Source organism: Lontra canadensis, unplaced genomic scaffold, assembly GCF_010015895.1.
Source record: "Lontra canadensis isolate GAN:19392208 unplaced genomic scaffold, GSC_riverotter_1.0 scaffold26, whole genome shotgun sequence".
NCBI classification, from domain to species: domain Eukaryota; kingdom Metazoa; phylum Chordata; class Mammalia; order Carnivora; family Mustelidae; genus Lontra; species Lontra canadensis.
Window position 1 is genome coordinate 6,721,099 of NW_022631020.1, and position 21,896 is coordinate 6,742,994.

The following is a 21,896-nucleotide window of genomic DNA, read 5'->3' on the forward strand; positions in this document are numbered from 1 at the left end:
TGTGATTATATACTCGTAGTTTCCTTGTAGTAAGTGTTGCTCTGCAAACAAGACTTTCCCGGATAACACAAATGTGAGAGATTTTCATTCATTATGGATGACTTTTTATTCTTTAGAGGTGCATGTGCTATTTCTTTCTCTTTCTCATTTTTCCTCTCTCACACACAACACACACAGATTGGCCAATATGAACCAGTATGACTATGTGTGTTTGTTTTCTCTCGACTTTATATTCAAAATTATTCTCCATGAAGCATCCAGGTTGTATTAGTCTTGGCTTGATACCTGCGATGACTTCTCAAAGCATCTAGAATAAGATCCAAACTTCTCCTCTGGCCTCTGTGATTAGGGGCTCCTTCTACAATCTACAATCTCATGATAGACAATTCCTCCATGTCCTTCATATCTTTCTGTTCCAAGCATGCTGGTTTTCCCTCTGTTCTTAGATACACAAGACAGGATACTCTCTCTACTTAGAAAAACAGCATCTTACCACATTTTCAGCTTAAATATGATTCCTCCAGAGTTTTCTCTGGAGACTTAGTGGAACACAGCCTCTTCCACACCCATCCCCAGAACATCAGCTCCAAAACAGCACTTACTTACCTTCTCATTCTTCACCTAGAATATTACTTGTGATGACTAATTTCATGTGTCAACTTGGCTAGATTATGGTACCTAACATTTTCCTCAAACACTAGTTTAGATGTTGCTGTGAAGGTATTTTTAGATGTGATTAACATTTATTTAATTCAGTTAATTAATTAATTCATTCATTCATTTATTTTGAGAGAGAGAGAGAGAGTGAGTAAGCAGGGGAGGGGAGGAAGGGGCAGAGGTAGAGGGAGGATCCCAAGCAGGCTCCACAACCGGTGCAGAGCCCAACACCAGGCTCAATCTCACGACCTTGAGATCATGACCTGAGCTGAAATCAAGAGTTTAACCAACTGAGCCACCCAGGTTCCCCCAGGTGTTATTAACATTTTTAAACAGACTTTTCATAGAGAAGATTACCTCCATGGTGTGGGTGGGCCCTGGCCCCAGTTGAAGACCTTAAAAGAAAAACTGAGGAATCCAGGAGAGGAAGAAATTCTACTTCCAGATAGATTTTGGACTCAAGACTAAGATACCAACTTCTTCCAGAATCTGCCATCAGTCAGCCTGCTCTCCAAATCTATGACTTGCCAGCCTCCAAGACGACGCAAGCCAATTCCTTAACATTTCTTTCTCTATGCAGATGAGAGAAGATAGATAGATACAGAGAGAGATAGATACTATTGATACCATTCATTCTATTTTTCTGGAGAACCCTAACTAATACATCTAATACGTTACTCTATGCCCATCACATAAAAATCCCATTCACTGTAGACTTCACTGATGCTATGGCACTTACCCAGCAGAACATCAGTTCTTACCTCTGAAGAACCACATATCTCATTGAGAATAGTGACTTCAAATTAGATGGCAGTGACTCATTCCTGAACCAACAGCACCAAATATTTTTTACTGCTTTGCTACTCCTTATATTTAAATATCCTATGCTAACTAAAAGATGATACTAATTTTGCTGATACAAAACAATTTAAATATATTATACAAAATACTGTGGATTTAATGATCCAGTATACCTAAAAATGCCGTGATTCTGTCTAGAATAATCCAAAAAGGGACAGATATTTCATCTAATACACAACTGTCATTTCATATTTAATTCATATAAAATTTATATGAATATGTTTACATCATCACACATCATGTATTACCAACATGTATTACCTGACAGCAGAGACTTCAATTTATAGGAAAGGAAGGCTTTTTTTCTGTAGGAAGGAAATGTGTAGCAATTTACCAGTTCAGGTTAAAGTTTGGCTGATACTGATAGAAGAAATTCAAAAATTATATTGTATTTCTTATGATGGAAATACCATTTTTGGATTATAATAACATGGCATGTTATAAAACAATGTAAGCACTACTTTGAAGTGTATAGAGTGCAAAATTTTCTTTTTTTTAAGATTTTTATTTATTTGACAGAGAGAGAGATCACAAGTAGACAGAGAGACGGGCAGAGAGACAGGGGAAGCAGGCTTCCCACCAAGCAGAGAGCCCGATGCAGGACTCGATCCCAGGACCCTGAGATCATGACCTGAGCCAAAGGCAGAGGCTTAACCCACTGAGCCACCCAGGCATCCCAAAGTGCAAAATTTTCTTATTGCATTTCCCCTTCTCCCAGCCATTCTTTAGAGTTTTATACTGCATAGGATGGACTGACTTTTAAGCTACTTTTCAAACTTGAGATTCATTTCCTTCATGATTGTAAGACTCCTGGATTTCTTATTCAATATCTAAAAAATTTATATCTTGAACTCATTGTGACTATCATTACATATAAAACTGATTAGAGATAGAACTTTGTAAGTAGGTTATACAAACACTCAAAAAAATATGCAATCATCTATTTCCCTAGGAAAACAATAAAAATCTTAAAATACTTCCTACTTTCAGTATAGTTATGAGAAATGAAATCTTCAGAACAATGAAAGAAATAATTATATTAATCAGGCATGCCAAAACATAAAGGTCAATATTCTTCAAACGTTACATTCATTAATATGCAAGCAGGTTCAAATCAGATTTTGGAAACCCATTTCAACCACATCTAACAAAGCTTATATATTTGCCTTGAAGAATGCATCAGAAAATAAGGATTTTGTTGGTTGGGCAATAAAATGTGCTGATAACTGATGAGATGTTCTAATAAAATTTATGAGACTATGCTGGAGTCTATTTGAAGAGGAAAGTATTATGAATAAGTGGCAGTTCTCTTTCTTCTGTCTTCTGGCATTTTATTTTAAAATATAATAAATTATCCGCTGATGAATTTATAGGCTCTGCTGTGGATATATAGGACTAGACTACGAAAAGCTATGTGTCTTCTTTATAGTTTAGCAAACTTACCTATTTTACTGAAAAGGGAAGAGTTTCTCGCACGTAAGCTCAATAACAAAATGAAGGATCATAAAGGAACTACTCTGGCTAAAATAGGTGTAGGCATCCTGGAGGCCTTTTAGACGGCAGCTGTTTTGCAATAACACAGTCTGGGAGTCACACATCTACGGAACTGTGATGAAATCCGTAACCCCAAAGAGATAACAACTTCTATGCCAAACAGATGGGAAAAGGTCCTTTAGGTTTCCACTTCAGTACACTTTTATCTCACTATTTTTTTCTTTAATCTTCCTCTACACACAGTCCTTGGTGGAAACAAGTTAACAAGTTAAATACAGCTTGTGTGTACTGTGGAGGTCTGGCAAGAAACTGGGTAGAGACACGGTGATGGCTGACGTTCAATCAAATTTTGTTCTAGGGATTCTTCACAGTGTGTATTTCCTTTGGGAATCTAATGGATGGAAAGAAATGGCTAGAAGTAGAGCAGCCTTAAAACTGTCATGTCACCAAAACAATCTGGTGTGTGAAATTTAGTATGGTCTTGGAGATTTATTTATTTCCAGTTAACTGGTAGTTCATTAACCATCAACCCTAAGATGCTACAGCTAGTGACTGGATATTCCCAAACTACTGCTTAGGAGTAAAATATTTTTATCTTTATAGTGTTTTTTTTCTTTGTACCGTAACTTTTTTTTTAAGATTTTATTTATTTATTTGACAGAGATCACAAGCAGGCAGAGAGGCAGGCAGAGAGAGAGAGAGGAGGAAGCAGGCTCCCTGATAAGCAGAGAGTCCGATGTGAGGCTCGATCCCAGGACCCTGGGATCATGACCTGAGCCAAAGGCAGAGGCTTTAACCCACTGAGCCACCCAGGAGCCCTGTACCTTAACCTTTAATGATCCCTTAAGAAAACTGATTTTAAAAAAAATACTTTATTTATTTATTTGATAGAGAGAGAGCATAGGCAGAGGGAGTGGCAGAAGCAGAGGGAGAAGGAGACTCCCCAGTGAGCAAAGAGCCAGATATGGGGCTCAATCTCAGGACCCTGGGATCATGACTTGAGCCAAAGGCAGTCACTTAACTAACTAAGCCACCCAGGGGCCCCAGAAAACTGGTATGTTGTGTGGGTACAAGTTGAGCAATAATTTTTCACAGTTAAGAGTATTTGATTAACTTGCTATTCAGACATATATTCTTTATTTACAATCTCAATGAAATTATCATATAAAATATTAAATAATATCATTAAAATATTAACAAGGGACTATCTCCTACTCCCAAATCAAGATCCCTAATAATAGTTTTTACTGACTTGTAAACTAACCCCCATACTTATCTTTGTTTTCCAGATGAAAGTCTTTTTTAAAAATTTTTAATTTTTTTTATTAACATATGATATATTATTAGCCCAGGGGTACAGGTCTGTGAATCACCAGGTTTACACATTTCACAGCACTCACCATAGCACATACCTTCCCCAATGTCCATAACCCCACCACCCTCTACCTACCCCCCTCCCCCGGGCAACCCCCAGTTTGTTTTGTGACATTAGGAGTCTCTTATGGTTTGTCTCCCTCCTGATCCCATCTTGTTTCATTTATTCCTTCCCTACCCCCCAAACTCACCACGTTGCCTCTCAACTTTCTCACATCAGGGAGATCATACGATAATTGTCTTCAGACAGTTCTGATTCATGGTAGAACTCATTTAAAGAAGAGAGAAGTTCAATCCAATAGAGTTTCCTTTGCACTGAAGTAAATGAGTATACAGTGTTTAAAAGAAAATTTAATAGTTGATGAATGTTTACTATATGATAGCTAGGACTCTAAACTGTTTCTGTGAACAACATTTAATTCTCAAATATGAGACAGGTATTATTGCCAGCCATATTTTAAAAATAGAATAACTGATACAATTAGTGGTTAATGAATGTGCCTGAATTTACTTCACTTGTAAGTGGCTAATCTTTCCTTGAGAACCTTGGTAGCCTGGATCCTGAGCCTAACATTTGTAACCTCTGGGTTTTAAGGGCTTTCTGAATGAATAGCTGGTATAATAAACAAAAGGAAAGCTTAATACTAAATAGTCAGGACATGCCCATTAAGCTCAAATGAAAGAGTATTGAGGAGAAAAGATAATCTGAAAGGTTACCTACAAACGGAAATAATGCAATTAATAGGCCACCAAACTTGAGGCATTTCTTTTGAGACTGCATTTGCACTCACTCTTTTCTTGCTTCCAAGTCTGCTGATTAAAATTCCATCCAACCTTAAAGATTCTGCAAACTACTCACACTTGTAATTATTTGTTCCATATTCATCTCCTCTATATCCTAATCTAATGAGAGATAGTTCGTGTCTGTCTTGTCTATCACTGTGCCCCCCATGTCTAGGACAATGTGACAGAGTACCTACTTGACAATGTAATTTTTTATGTCTTGTCATTTTTGTACCTCTGTGTTTTATTACAGAATTTTAAAATTTATACAAATAAAGGGAATAAGCAAGCCCTGTACCCATAATACAGCTCCCACAATTATCCACACAGAGAAAATCTTGTTTTATGTATAGTATGGTTCTTTCTCCCCATTCATTGAATTATTATAAAAGCAAATCCCAGACATCATCTAATCTCATCCATAAATATTTTAGAGAAGTTATTTTAAATGAGTGAGTGGGAAAAATGAATGGAGACCCATATCACATATTAACTTTTATTAAATACTTTTTGAATCGCCTCAATCAAATGAGATTTCCACCCTTTATTTGAAAGCCTGTGGGATTTTTTTTGGTCTCCCTCACTTCACAGCATCTCTTCTGATGTGTACAGAGTGTGAACATGTCTTCTACTTTTTTTTAGATTCTAAGCCCCTCAGCGGTAGGGACAATGTCTTACTTTTGCAAATCATTCAAAGTCTTTACAGTGTTTTAAACATAGAATCTAGTTTTCTGTCTCCTACACACCAGTTCCAAATGCAGGCAAAAGGATGCTAAAATAACCCGCTTCTATTTCCATTTCAGCCAAGAACAAGACAATAGATATGATTCCAAACTCAGGTCCTAGACAAGAAAAGCAGATGATTAGAAACTGCTTTCAGTTTCTCATCTTCATATCCACCTTAATCATATAAAAGGATTGAGCCTGAAGAGATTGAAGCAAAGAATTTCTTTGAAGAAACTTGTTAGGCAATTGTGACATTCTCCCATTCATTCATCCTAAGTGAGAGAGGCTTTAGGGATCCTTGGAGTTTGAAAAGATTAAAAAGACTGGTAGTAGATCTATGCCTAAGAACGGCAGTCTGGGCGGGTGGAGGAAGTTCCCTGACTAGCGGTAGAGTAATGAGAGGCTGATACACAGGGCATAGGTTACACTCCCACCAAAAGCTAGAGAGACAAGCAAAGCTTCTATGGTCTAGAGAAGATGATGATGGAGAAAAAGACTCCACCAGAAGATCTCAGGAGCAAGAAGCCAGAGGTTTACCATCAAAGGGAGAAAAATGGGGAGGAGGCATTGTCTTGAGCCCACAAAGCCTCAAAACATCAACTGTTCACACCTGCCAAGCTAGAACTGAGTAATGAGAAATACAAAATTATCAGTCAAAAAGAACATTCCCTTCTCTCACCACTTCTCTCTCACTTCTGTTCCATCATCTGTCAAGCTCCAAACATGGGGGAGTCAGAAACACTGTCTGAGGTCAAGGAGAATGTGAGGTCGGTATGTGGATGAGGAGAACACAAGATTGTCCTCTCCCCACCACAGGCACCTCCCAGACTGACTCAGCACCCAGCTGAGAAATGGGGAGAAATGACCACTTTGGGGATTTGATTATTCAGTTAGACTAGACCTTTTTGTTACAGAGGTTGGACTTTATATGGGACTGAATTTAATTACTAAATGTACACTGGTTATGGGACTAATGACAATAAAATGTCCCTTAAACACTAATAGTGACCAAAGGCTTTTGAGAATTGGTCATGATTTCATTCTAGTGACAAGGTAGAAAGGAGCCTTCTGAGTGGGTTTAATGGAGCAGTTCCCACTCTCACCTGAGTCCAACTCCCTGAATATAATGATTATACTCTTTTTTTTTTTTTTAAGGGAGGGACAGGACGTCTCTTCCCTTATTCTTTTTTTAAGATTTTTTTATTTTTAATTTATTTGACAGAGAGAGAGATCACAAGTAGGCAGAGAAATAGGCAGAGACAGAGGTGGGAAGCAGGCTCCCCGCCGAGCAGAGAGCCCGATGCTCGGCTTGATCCCAGGACCCTGGGACCATGACCTGAGCTGAAGGCAGAGGCTTAACCCACTGAGCCACCCAGGCACCCCTAATGATTACACTCTTAACAGGAGACATGAGGCTAAGTAAATTACTTACTAAGCCAGTGAAGAGAGATTCAGAAGAAACATCTCAGTTCAGAAGATGGGATAAAATGCAATTATTACCAAATAAATGGAGCATTTTTAGAAAAGACCAAATGTGTGTATTGACCTGAGAGAAATGGGTATTTTCCTAGGTTTTAACACTAGTGAGGAAGGTCAGGAGTTGGAGCAAATTGATAAAAAGTGCGTCCTCTTGCTACCATCTATGTCATTTTCTATAGAACCAAAATACTTCAGGCACCATTTAAAGAAAAATTATTTGCCAAGCGAGTGTACTAGAGTAAGGCAGAGAAAGATTGTACATGACCAAGAGTCTGCAAAGCCAACACACGAGCCATTCCTGCATTTGTCCTGTTGGACCTGAAATGTGTATTCTACAACGGGATGAACTAGACAGTCCCTTATATCTAAAGTCATACTTTTTTTTTTGTTTGTTTTAATTTCTCTCACAAAAGAGCAAAAGTATTTCAGTTTGTCCCTTACCTAGGATTATAAACTCAGGTGTTTGACCTTGGGTAGGCCTTCACACTTTATCCAACCCAACCCAGATGCCTCATCTGTGATAAAGACAATCACACATCATATGTATATAACCCAGAACACATGAGCATCTTAGAGTTTTTAGACTCTGGTTTCCCAAAAATAACTATGGAAATCCACACAATGAGACACGCATGATTTTAAGATTAAGTCAGAAAACAAACCAACATCTAGAGTCAGCCATAGGCAGAAACTCTTATGATTCATCTTTCTTCTCATCTTTCAGCACTCAGCTTTGCACCCACATACTACCCACCAAAGTGTTATCACCAACCCACCTCCCCAGTCCCCAAATCTTTCAGTTCTCAAAAACACTTATAAAACTTCCTGTTCCTCAGAGTCCTCTTATCTTTAAAAAATTACAGACAGGTGTTCAAGGATACTAATCATTCTTAAACTTTCAGGTAATACAAGAGTTCTGTTATGAAAGAAATCACAGTAGATAAGAAGAGAGAAGATATATGACATATAAATGCAAAAGGTATGAGAGGTGTCATGGTGGAGTTAGAGGTTATGACAAACATGAATGAGGGGACATGTTCCATGAGGACTCAAGATTAAAGTAAGAGTTTGGCAAAGCTGTATGTACAGTTGCATGGTGAGAATGACGTAGTTGAAAATCATTCCGCTAATAGTGGGAAACAGAGCCCACAGAAGACGGCTGTGATGCGGTCAGGGTGGGGATATCTCCTAACCATGTCTCTTAAGCCTCTTTGAATTCTGAACCACATCATATGGGCCATAGATATGATAATAATGATGACGATTATGAAGGTATTCTTCAATAATATTAGAAACCTGATTGAATAGATCAAAATTTCAAGGGGAAAAAAAAAGAAATGCAAAACAGATTGTTATTTAAGTCATGAAGAATATACTGCCTTTGCACAAGCAACATAGGAAAAGCGACTGGTAGTTACGGCAATGAAAACCAGAACAATCCTGAGACCTGACTGCCTTGTAGTCCCTAACATTTGCAAACGAGGCCACGTGTTTAAAAAAAAAAAAAAGGTAAATAAAATATAGTTGAATGCAAGCAAGGTCAGGAAGAAGAAGAAAGAGGGAAGATGAGTAGCTTTTCAGATAGATAATGTAAAGGAAAAAAAATGAGGTTACAAGATATTATATTTACACTTCAATTAAAAATAAAAATAAATTTTTAAGTTTTTAAAGAATTGTATGAACCAAGGAAGTGTATACAGGAATCAGCTAACAGCTTTGTATCACAAAATAAACACTAAATAAACAGATACAGTGGGATATATCTACTATCTATCTATCTCCAGGAAACATAATATTGTCTGAAAATCCAATAATAGATAAGTATAAAGCTTCAGAGACTTCTAAGGTTTTATATTTTTATCTGATTTTTTAAAAATTTAATTATACTCTGGTGGAAGGGGCACCTTATCATAAGAGTTTGAAAGCAAAACACTGAATTATGAAAGAAGCATTAAGGAGCAATAACTCAAGACGAAGTAGAAATCTTGCGGATTATTAATTGTACGAGGACACCTCACAGCTACTGGCTAGTCTGAGAGTTGTTGAGCAGGTCATAAATTCCCGGAAACTAAGGGAGAGTAACTGAATTAAGCGTCTATTAATCAGAAAGGATAAGGAAGCCCTGGTAATTAAGTAGCTGTCACCTGCACGTCAATACTCGGAAAGCCCAAGTGCAAACCATCAAACAATCAATTTGTAATCACAGAGAACTGAGAACAGAGCTCTGAGAACAGAAAGACGGACACAACACACCTTTTGGAGAATAATTTCATTTCATGATGAAGCGATAGGAGAGAGACAAAGAGAGAGAAAGAGAGAGAGAGACTGCGTGGAATTCGGCAATACATTTTCATCTTAAACCATAAATTCTTAGAACTGTCAATCTCAATGTGGCAGCAGAGTATAGGGGGCAGGCATGCCGTCTTTAAAATCATTTGAACTGAAATAGATATTTTGTTTCACAAATTAAACACTCCTTAGATACTGCAGATACTTGAGATATTTTCTGCTACAATCACAAAGGAATTCCGCCTCTTTTGATGAGCACAAAGGTGATTTCACTCATTTTTATAGGACTGTCATAATATTGAAACAATCAGTAGGGCTCTCCTATTCTTTGAGACAGCACGTCGGTGCACATAAATAGTCTTATCAATCATCTCCTAAAAAATGCCTTCAGGAGAAGAAGTCTTGCCAAAGTAATCACTTTGCACTTATCATGAATGATAGACTCAGTCTTGGCCACCAATTTATCCTACTGATGTGTGTGGCATAATTTCTCTGGGATGAATTTGATGAGTCTTATGACCCACCATAAGAAAAGAAAAACTGCTATCATCCCCAAATGTAGTACACATTCACTTGATACTCATTTCTTCCAAATGTGATAGCATTATTTATCTCAACTAAGTCCAGATCTCTGAAATGAGTGTTTTATTTGAGGATCTTAGTAGCTTTCACACAGTGATCACTGCTATGCCTCCTCTTCTTTAGGAGAAAGTAGCTAATAATTCAAGATTGCAACATTCATCAGGACTTGACTTTATCTCAAAGACTTCTTAGACAGAGTCACTAGTTCAGTATTTAACCATATCCATTACTGTTTTGACAAAACTATATATATCAAAACTATATCAAAAAATTACTAGAAAAATCCAAGTTAGCTAGAAATTATATGTAAAAATAGCACTTTCACTTCAAAAAAGAATTATGAAAAGAAGAAAACAATAATAGTCCATAATTCTAACATCACTGCAACATCTGTTCTCCTTCAACATAAATAAATACAACATAAATAAAAAAAGGCCCCCAGTACTTCTTAAGTATATTAGCAGTTTCCATGTAACTGTTCAGAAATATTCTATGCAGAACCAATACTGTTATTTTTTACTTATTTAGATCTGCTGGTAAAATAGGCACTATCCTAGCTTTAACTATTTTTAGTTTAATAGTCATTTGAAATTATTCCACGTTAGCAGATAAAAATATGCAGTTTTTGACTCACACATAATATTCCATGGTGAAGATACCATAATTAACCAGATATGATGGATATTTCGATTTTAGAACTGACTTAGCTTTGAAGGAAAAAAAAAAAACCTGTTGCATAAGTACATCAAGAATTGGCTGAGCCACAAATAAAAATACAATTTAAATGCTATATTTTTTTTAAAAGTCAAGCACAGATGAGAGTTTTTCTCAAGATCAAATAGAAAAAAGATACCACCCATTCAACTTGCTTTGGAGCATTAGGGAGTCAAGTTTTGGGAGAACTAAATGAGATAATGCTTGTAAAACCTTGGCTGACTGCCAGAAAATAATCAGGGCTGAAAAATGTTCATTTTGGAAGCCACCTGGAGATGGCGCTAGAGAGCCAGAGTGTAAGGCTTGTTGGCCCCCAGGTGAGCCAAGAGGAGGGGACCTGGGTAGTGGACCCATGAGGTTGAGATGGAGCAGAAAAAATATTCCCAAAGATAGGAAAACGGCAATTAAGGTAATGAGGCAGAAGAGTGTTTGAAAGAAAGTTAAGGCAAAGCATAAACTGTTCTCAGGAGAGTGGAGTTGGACAGTGCACTTGGAAATGGCTGACAGGAGGCTGGGTGGTACAGCGAAAGGGAGAATAAGCTGGAAGCAAATGAGAATAATGAGAATCACTTGTTTTTTTTTTTTTTATCAGAATTGTGGCTACTTTGTACAGAGAATTCTTGCTAAAGATGAGCTTTTTTAAAAAAAAAAAAAAGCTTTCCTAAACCATGAATGAGGTCTTAAGAAATATATGCTATAGAATATATTCTTTGAATTGAAAATACTATCTCTCTAAGTAAAGTTTTCCCAAATCACTGAGTTCCGCAACACTTTCTGTTATAGAAACTGCAGACCAAACAGTAGAGAGAAGGGGGACAGCTGACACGAAGGTTCTTACAACTCTAAAATGAGATGATATAACGTAATGCAATATATCACATGTTTTTATAAAATATACTAGACCTTCCATTAATCACCATGAGATTCTCATTAGCCCTTGTAGAAAAATCGTTAATACACAAGAAAGTTCTTTTCTAACTTGAACAAGGTGAGAGGAAAAAGCAGAAGTCAAAGTATTATTTAATTATTAGATCTAAGTGGCAGGACTTTCAGAGACATGAAGATTAAAAGAACTCAAAGTTCCAGGCACCCTATGAGTGCTCTCAATAAAGGCAAGAAATGTAAGTTTAGAAAATACATTCTAACATTCAAAGAACATAATGAAAAAAGAACACTAAGCATGTCAGCCAAATATTTTATTTAAATTTAATTATGTTCCTGTAGTTAATAATTTTTTCTGCAAAATCTAAGAATCTCTATGAGATATTCAGATATAAACTATGAAATAATCATTTACTGTATCAGGAAATAGGCTTAAACTACAGTAAATATGATCACACAGAAATACATAAACAGTTTTTATTATTTAAATTTATTTAATTGGAGTGTATGTTTGTCATGGTAAGCTTAATTTGCTAATGATTTCTTTTTCTGTTGTTGTTAATAATATTTTAAATGAACTTAACACTCTAGTGGTAACGAAACCACCTATCTTCCTGTGGAGTAGGCATGCTTGTAAATCAGAAAGCTTAAGGCCCTCTCTTTTCGTAGATTTTTAAAAATAAAATACACGAAGACATTCAAGTCCCACTGCAACCCAAGCCTTCATTCTATAACAATCACCAGCATTGTAAAATCAAAAGACCAATTCCCAGCCAGTTATTATTGACCACTGTTATAGATTACGGAGGGAGAATTTAGGACTTTCTCAAGCTCAGGAGATTACTTCAGAGTACAATCAGTTATAGGAAGCAAAGGAAAAGAAAATGTCAAAGAAATTCTAGACAATGAGGGGAAAAATGGGAAAAAAATTTCACTCCTAAGCTTGAGAACAATTGACAACATAGAAATAAATACTGCTTCAAACAGACACACAGGGACGTAACCCCACTCTAACAAAGGTTCACACGCGCATACACACACACACACACACACAAAGAGACAATTGTAGGAGGGACGTATTAACACTGCTGAGACTCAAATTCATATATCCATGAGTCTTTGCACAGGTATTCCCATTTCACTGAATTTCTTCACTCTCTAAAACTCATAAAGCTAAATGAAAAAGAAATAAGATACTTGATAAGCAAGACAGATTGGACAGAAGGTAACTAATAGTTACCGAAAAAGTGGATTGTTGGTAGGTCTGAAATAGGTAGAACGGAAGACAGAATGTTCAAATGCCACAAAAATGCTATTGCATCTCCAAAATGCCAAAAAGGATCAAATTTATTTCTAACCAACTAAAGAGAAGAAATTGATATACAGTCTAACCTGTGGGGCAAAGTTAAAACTGAAGTGGTCCATTCAAGGCCTGGGAAAAGAAAGCAAGGATGAAAGGAGCCATGACGTTTTTGCAGACCACAACACATAAAATACCTTTTTACTATGTCTTCCCCATTCCAGCAGGGCAGCCCATCAGCAGCGGCTAATTCATTAACACAAAGCTCATCAGCCAGGCCTCCGTAGAACGTCCTGTACAGTCGAAGGCTGTTGATAAATTCTCTGAGTGGGAAAACAAAGAAAACAATTAAAACCAACAACCAGAATAAATGCCGGTATAAATGGCATAATTTGTTATGAATGATATATAGAATGCAACGTTTTAAATTTTACTGCTTATTTTTTAGATATTCTCAATACTTTTCTAACAATCAAGATAAATACTATACTTTTTTTTAAGAAAGAAGGCTGGTACTCAAGTTTACTCTTTTGAGTCCAAGTTTTCACAGGGTATGAATTTTATATATCTCAGGTCCAGAAGTTGTGAAGAGTACACGCACACACACACACACACACACCCCACTTTACGTAGTATCTGTAGTATCCCTAAAAGCCTTTGCTAGCTGTGCCATCTAAATCACAGTAATATTAACTACTCACTTTTCTGGACAGAAATGTCAGAGGCTTTTAACAACTAATCGATTGCTTACTGATTAAAAGTCTATTAAACTTGGGTGGTTTTCCTATTTGGGTCTTCTCTTTGGTGTATAACAAGCTAAAATAAAATGTCTCCACTGATGTGGGAAGCAGAGGCAGAAGAAAAATTATTAAATTTCCTCCCTACCTACAGCCCATTGACAAGACCTTGACACAGGCACAGTGACCTTCCTCTAGGGACTCAACTGCCTCTATGTTAATACTTTGCTAAGGGCAACAGACTATCTTAGCCCAACCCCAAGGATCCTGTAAGTCTCTTCTAACACATAAGAATTCCTTTGGAAACTTCCTTTATCTCTACCCAACAAGATACATGTTTGCAATCATCCCCCAAGCATATGATATACATCTGAAGGGTCTCACGACTCAGATTTTATTAGACAGCAATAAATGGCACTTTCCCAACAACAGCTAGTCCCCTCAAGGTCCTAGAACCCTTGCTTCCAAAATACCTGGGAGACTTACATGCTATCCCTAACTCCCTCCCAACTTGAAAATACATAATGTGCCACTCCTCATGACCCCAGTGCAGCTCTTTCTGCTCAAGGGTCCTGTTCCCATGCTTTAATAAAACCGCCCTTCTGCACCAAAGACATCTCAAGAATTTTTTCTTGGCTATTAACTTCAAACCCTAACATCTTTCCTACATCATTCACTAAATATGAAAAAACTCAAATATGTAACATGTTTTAAAAAGCATGAAAATAAAAGTTGTTGTAAGGAATATTATTTAATACATGGACTGTTTTTTCCCCTCTCCTCTCATACTACATTTCTTTCCCCCATTAATTATGGGAAGGGAAAATTCAACAAAGAAAGTAGTTTGCTTTTTACTTTAAAAAGCCAAAATTTCAAGTTTTAAAATCAAAGCTTTGAGGTCCTAAGAATCTGAATTCTAACATTTCAAAAAACCAAGTCCGAAAAACTATACTTCTGAACTTTTATAATATAAAACAGTGTTTTGGACAATGAAATGAAAAGCCACTACCTTAATACAGAAGAGACGTCCTCTGGAAGTCTGGAGAAGGAAAGCAAACCAGAACTCCATAGGCTGAGGAGCTAAAATGCAGCAATTATAAAAGTACATTCCGACTGACATATTAAAAACAACTTCTTTAAAAATGAGATCAAAGAGGAGGGGTGGCTCTAAATTATAGCTGAAATGAGCAAATTTAAAAAAAAATTAATCTTACTTTGACAGCACTGATGCTCAACTTTATTAATTTTAAAATTCTCTCTCTTAATGGTTTCCGAAGAACTCTTTGTGGAAATAGCTGGAGTTTAAGTAACTTCTAATCTATAGGAAGGATAAATGTCATTTTCAAATATGTAAATCTGAAATCAGAGAGATCAGAAGCTTCCACAGAAAACGTTTGGTGACTATTTCACCAAATTTTTAGCAAAGCTTGACTAGACATGTAATAACAATAGGACTGCTGGAAGTATAAGTCTGACTTCTAAATTATACTAAATCCTCCCCCCCAAAGTATACTGTAACCACTCACTTATACTTACTTATACCTTTTTTTTAGGAGGAGGGGCAGAGGGAGAGGGAGAGAAAGAATCTTAAGCAGGCTCCATGCCTAGCACAGTGCCCAGTGCCAGGCTCGATCTTAATTCCCTGAGATCATGACCTGAGCTGAAATCAGGAGTCAGACGCTTAACTGATAGGGGCACCCAGGCGCCCCTATAATTATTTATACTTTAAGTTAGTTTCGATCAACTAGAAAATAAGTCCCACAAGGGCCATATTCATGCTAACTGAAATGCATGAACAAATACCAGTTCTCATGATGCAGCTACTAAAACATAATGGATGAAGCCAACTGATTCCTTCCTAGAGGGGTGGAGTTTAATAAGTGGAAAGATGTGTGACTCCTGTCCTGAATTCCGTTCACTATAAATGATCACTTATTTGGCATCAAAGATTCTTCCAGAAATGAACAGCCCTGGCACAAATGACTGGAATGCTGAGATTGCCAAATTGCTGGGATAAAACTGAATGGGAATTTCTTACAGACCCCAAACCTCCTCCTCCAATCTTGGTGAATGGTGCCTCACAACCAACAGATCATCTTGGGAAAAGCTTTACATCTTTCTTGGCTAGTCCTCTTTCCCAATGCTACTCTCACTGCCTTCCTTGAGCCCTTATCATCTCTCTGGAATGACTGCATACCTCTAACCTCTTCCTTAACAATCACCCCTCATCCTCCAAGAAATCCACCTCTTCAAATTCAAATCTGATATGCCCACGCCACGTCACTCACTTGCTTAAAGCCATCAATGGCTCTCTCTTCTCTACAGTATAAAATCCAAATTTCTTGGAAAGGCGTATAAGGCACGCTCTCACCTCCATTTTGGCAGCAACCCAAACCATACTTTGGGCTTCCACAAAAGTGAGAGACTTGCTGTTCCCCAAACAGACCTTCAAGCTTTTGCATGAGCTCCATCTGAAAGCATCATATCCTTAGAGATTTCCACTCATTCTATAGGCAACAGCTATCAGTTACTTGTCACAAACTACTAAACACTATTGAGTACCAACCTCTGTGTTGGCACTATAGCTCAACAAGACAGTCCCTACCTTCTAAGAATGCACTATCTAGTGAAAACCCACAATAACAACACAGTGTTAACAGTGCCACCTTTGAAGACAGAGAAGGAATCAGGAAATTGTATAAACAAGATACTACTTCAGTGTTTCATGTAAAAAAAAAAAGCAAACAACAACAAACAAAAAACAATAAGCAAACTTAAAGAGGAAAGAGAATATTGTGTTCAAAGATTCATATGCAGTTTAGCAAGTGGGGAGTGAGCTTATGAGAGCTTTAGTTAAAAGGTAGGAAGAGGCCAGTTTGTAATCAGCCTTATTGATCATCAAAAAACTGTTTCAGTTTTATTCAGAAGGCAATGGAAGGCATTAAAAGTTTTCCAGCAGGCGAGTGATGGCCTCATGACAGTGTTGTGGAAATACATAGAAAGTCAGTGAGGTCACTTAGCGGGCTATAACCAAGACTCAGGGGGAAAAAATATGAGGATGAGAAGAAAACACCTGTCAGTGAATATCATGAAAAGTGTTAGATTTGAAAGACATTAGGAATCTAGACTTGACAGTAAAAGTAAAAGTTTTAATATAACTCCTAATTGTCTTTCTCAACCTCTCTGAGGTGACGGAGGGGATGATTATCTCAGTACTATTCACTGAGAGAAGAAATAAAGGAAGGGAAATATAATGCTTTCAATGTCCCACACTATACTTAGGATTGCTCTTCTCCTGCTCAACATTTTCCTCTTTCCATGGCACATATCACTGTCTAGTCTAGCATGTCACGTACGTACTTATTATGTTTTACTGTTTCTTATCCGTCTCCCAGTCTAGAATAAAAGACTCGGGCAGGCAGGAGCTTCTGTGTGTGTGTGTGTGTGTGTGTGTGAGATTCTGCTCATCAATATAGATCTTAAAATAGTCGTGAAGGCATATAGTAAGCTCAATAATCAGTAATTAAATTAATGAATGAGTTAACACTAATTAATAATTAAGTCTACTCTCAACATGTTCGGGGTTTGTGATTTCTTTGGAATGTACAGAAAGAGCAATCAAGCACAATGCTACTTTCAGACCAACTCTGTGTAACATCATCTGGATATCTTGCCAAAATGCAGATTCAATTCAATAGTTCTGGGGTGGAACCCAAGATTCTACATTTCAATGAAACACTCAGAGGATATTGAAGCTACTGGTTCAAGAACCATGAATACCATGGACCTTTGCTGTTGGATATGTAACCTTGGCATCAGGGGATTGGGTGTGTGAATGTGAGAGTCATTATCTCCAGAGGGGGTGACCAAAGTCATGAAGGTAGATGAAATCTCCCAGGCAAATAATAGGCAGAAAGAAAAACTCAAAGAAACTCAGAAGTACAGTGAGCAAAGGAAAAAAATCTTCAATGATAAGAGCTGTGGACATTAAAGAATAAGGGAATTTGAACCTAGAGAGATTCCCCACTGTATAAAATGCCATTATGAGTTACTGAAAATAATGAAAATGCCCATTATATGTGATCCATCCCTCAGATGGAACTCAAACCCTGGTTGAGACAATACAAATTGTCTCAATTTGTATGTTGAGACAAGGTCTTTAAAAAGTAAATAAGTTCAAATGAAGTCATATGGATAGATCCTAATTCAATAAGGACTGCTGTCCTAGTAATAAGATGAGGGTGGGGGTTCATGGACACAGAGGAGAGGCCATGTGAGGACATACTGGGGCGAAGGCAGCCATCTGCAAACCCAAGAGAGAAACCTCAGCAGAAACCAAACCTGCCAACATCTTGATCTTGGACTTCCAGCTTCCAAACTCTGAGAAAATTGATGTCTATTGTTTAAGCCACCTGGTCTGTGGTATTTTGTTATGGCAGCCCTAGCAAACTATACAATAATGAAAGCATTTGGAATAGAGTACTGGCCTTCAGATTTGCAGTACGATCCATCTCAAAGAGAGAGTGAGAAACTAAGAGTGCCAAAGACAAACATTAGGGAAGTTTTGTGTGTGTGTGTGTGTGTGTGTCTGTCTGTCTGTCTGTCTGAATATGCAAGAGACTTGAAAATATTTGTGTATGAAAGGGAAGGACAAAGCAAGGGCTTGCCAAAGTTCATTAACTTGTTCCTAAATATCCCAGTTCTCCATGTTCCAGGCAGAAATCCACTCTGAAGCTAGCTTTAGTACGTGACTTGCTCTGGGTTCTAAATATATGCAGAGTGATATATGTTCCCTTCAAGCTAAAGCTTTAAGAACCAATGTGGTTTTGCCAGCTTCTGTTTCTCTCTCCCCTGATGCCTGGCAATGTGTCACAAGGAGGCTGCCTAGTTACTCTGAGGCTTAAATCCAGGGCCTCTTAAGCAGTGCCCCCTGCTGGTCAAAATGTGAACAGACTAAAATGTGAAGGAAAACGCTTTTAAACCAATGTTAGGTTGGGATTGTTTGCTACCGTATCATAATTTAGTCTTTCTTAATTGATAAAAAGATAGAAAAAGAAAACTAAAAATCGATAGATCACACATTCTGAGGAGAGAGGAAGAATTTCTGAAAAGAGAGTGATTCACTTTGGAGCAAGTTCTCTAAGACTAAAATGGACTGAAGACAGTCTGTGAAAGCTAAGACAAAGTTTTGGTTTGTGAAGACAGAAATATGAGGGGAGATCCTGCTTCAGAACTTTATATTCTGTGTTTGGAGGTTTTTAGGTCACAGGAATTAAGAGTAGTGTTTGTTGCAAGAAGTGATTGCCCCGGAGGGCCAAGGGATCAACACTGGATATAGAAAAATTGAATTGGGAAAAGAAGGGGATAAAGAAAACGAGTAGCTATCATGAGGTAAAAAAAGATTTATCTACTGCCATAGAGCCAATTAATGCTGCTCCTATTACAAGAATCCATACTTCAGTCCCTAGGCCAGTCCTTGGACTACTACACACCATCATGCTTCCTTTCCAAGTTTTGCATGAAGAGTCTCAATGAATAAAGTATAGTACTCTTTGGATGATTCAAAATTTAACTTGCTGGAAGGGTGACTATATCCATGCAATTATTTTTCTACAGTTATGAGAGCCTTGCCTGTTAAAACTAGGAGCCTAATCAATGTAGGGAGATGCAAAGTTCCAGTTAATTATCCTTGAGGGGCTATGTTACATATGTCTAGTTGTTCACCTTAGTCTTCAGACACCTTCACCTTGACAGTAACAGAAAATATTTTTTAAATATTTAAAATGTTTTTTAAAAAAACAAAGAAACATTCTTTGTCAGAATACTTATTCAAAGCCTATATGTTCAGGCCAGGCACAAATTAATACTTTCTCATTTGGGCCTGCAAAAGTTGCATTTTGCCCTCCTGCCTTCCTTTCACTGCGTGTCCCATGCTGTAACCAGAAGTGGCTTTAGAAATCAGCCTAACAGGGGCACCTGGGTGGCTCAGTGGGCTAAAGCCTCTGCCTTCGGTTTAGGTCATGATCCCAGGGTTCTCGGATCGAGCCCCGCATTGGGCTCTCTGCTCAGCGGGGAGCCTGCTTCCCTTCCTCTCTCTCTCTGTGTGTGCCTCTCTGCCTACTTGTGATCTCTATCAAATAAATTTTTTAAAAAGTCTTAAAAAAATTAAAAAAAAAAAAGAAATTAGTTCACAAAGAAACACTTCACCATTTTAAAACCCTAGTGATTTAGATAAAATTTTTTACCATGGCACACAATCTCTCCACTCTCCACCCCTTAGCATCCTTAAAGTCCCCTACCCTCCACTCACGCATGCCAGCCAAAACCGCACCCTTAGCAGATGTCTCCATATTTACAGGATAAGATTCTGAGTTTAGCACACGCAGTTTCCTCTAACCCTAGATGGCCTTTCCCCCCCCATCATTCTCCCAGGCTTCTGCCAGTCCTTCAAGGTCCAGCTTAAAGCTCACCTGCCCTCTGCGTCCTTGTCTGACCTGTGTATACAGTTTTATTTACCCATCCTTGTTTCTTACACAGCCCTCGCCCTCTGTGTTGCCATCCTGGCTCTCAGATACTGTAATCCTTGTGTCTGCATGTCTGCCTCCCTGCTTAGAGCAGCCTTTCAATAAAGGCAGGAGCCATGTCTTCTTCATATCCCCAGGCTTTGGGTCACAGTTTGGCATCCAACAGGCTCTGGACAAATTCTCCCTGAGTTAGTCCCAGCTGTGGTCTTAGTTTTTAATCGCACCAGAATTAGAAGTTTTTAAAGTTATGCATTTTTTAAATGACAACGATAATTTAAAGTCCTTAAAGGATATAGTTGACTTGGGAAACTTGGAATTAGAGGACTCATTCCTAGACTGCAGAAAGTAGACCTTCCTCATGTGTTGTGTTAGAAAATGAAGAACTCGAAAGAGCAGGACCACAAGCTATGTGGGACTGAACAGGCCCCAGGCAGAGTCTATGTACATGCGCTGCTGAAATTAACGTGTGGGGACACAATAATATTTAGTCACAATGTGCTGTAAGAAGGCTATCATTAATTAATACCTCACAGATAGACTGTGTTACAAAAACAGAAAGAGCCGGAGACCATCTGTTCCAGTGGCTCTCTGTCCTAAATGCATGTTATCATCGCCAAGGAAATATTTAAACTATACACGTAGAATCCTCCCTCATTCAGATGGACTGGCCTGGAGTGGGACCCAGGCATCTGAGTGCTTCTGAAAGCTTCCCGTAAGATCCACATGTGTGGCCAGGGCTGAGCACCTGTGATTTAGTCCAATTCTTTTATTTTGAAGCTAAGGAAAAGCAAAAGTTAGAAAAGGTAATAAACACATGTGAAAAGCAAGAAGTTATTTACTCAGGAATTTATTTGTAGCAGACCTCAACATCTTTGTTCCACTAATTAATTAACTAAATAATTCATTAATAAATGTGCCATCCTTTAGCCATGTCAGGCTGATATTGAATATCTGAGAAGCCAAAGCTGAAAGGATCTTTATATAGGAGAATATTTCTTTCCATTTTAAAAATCTTACAGAAATTATCACCCTGTTCAGAGAACACAATTCATAGATTGTTAGACCAGAAAAGAGAGAGATCACTTCTTTCTGCCAAAATCCGCACTTCGAAGGCACTATGTTTATAAACAGAATTTATCTGTATATTTCTACCAGTCTGAAAGGTCTGGTGCAGGACGCAGGGAGTAAGGCAAATTCTTCTCCCTGGCTAATGAGCAGTTTTGTCCACTGTGCCAGCACCATAAAGAGGAAAAAGCCTGGAGCACAATTGATCATTCATAGCTTGCAGCCTTGTTTGCCCTGAGCTTACTAAAGGCAAGGGAGAAACATGGACCGGCATAGTTACTGCTTCATTCCTTCCCATGCCCTTGAGGCCAGCAGTGCCGGAAAGGGCTCCTGATGCATCACGAGGTAGGAAAAAAAAAATAATAATAAATAAATAAATATATATAAAAAAATATACGTTGCATATCTCATCATATACATATATTTGTT

The 21,896-nt window shown here is 37.9% G+C and overlaps 1 protein-coding gene across 1 annotated transcript in view; it reads right to left on the reverse strand.

Annotated features, from left to right (window-relative positions):
• Positions 1 to 21,896, reverse strand: part of GPC5 (glypican 5) — a 1,102,001-nt gene that overhangs the window by 1,024,280 nt on the left and 55,825 nt on the right. Inside the window, exon 3 of the mRNA XM_032864162.1 lies at positions 13,339 to 13,464. Within this exon, the coding sequence (XP_032720053.1) occupies positions 13,339 to 13,464 (126 nt within the window). The remainder of the gene's footprint in view (positions 1 to 13,338; positions 13,465 to 21,896) is intronic.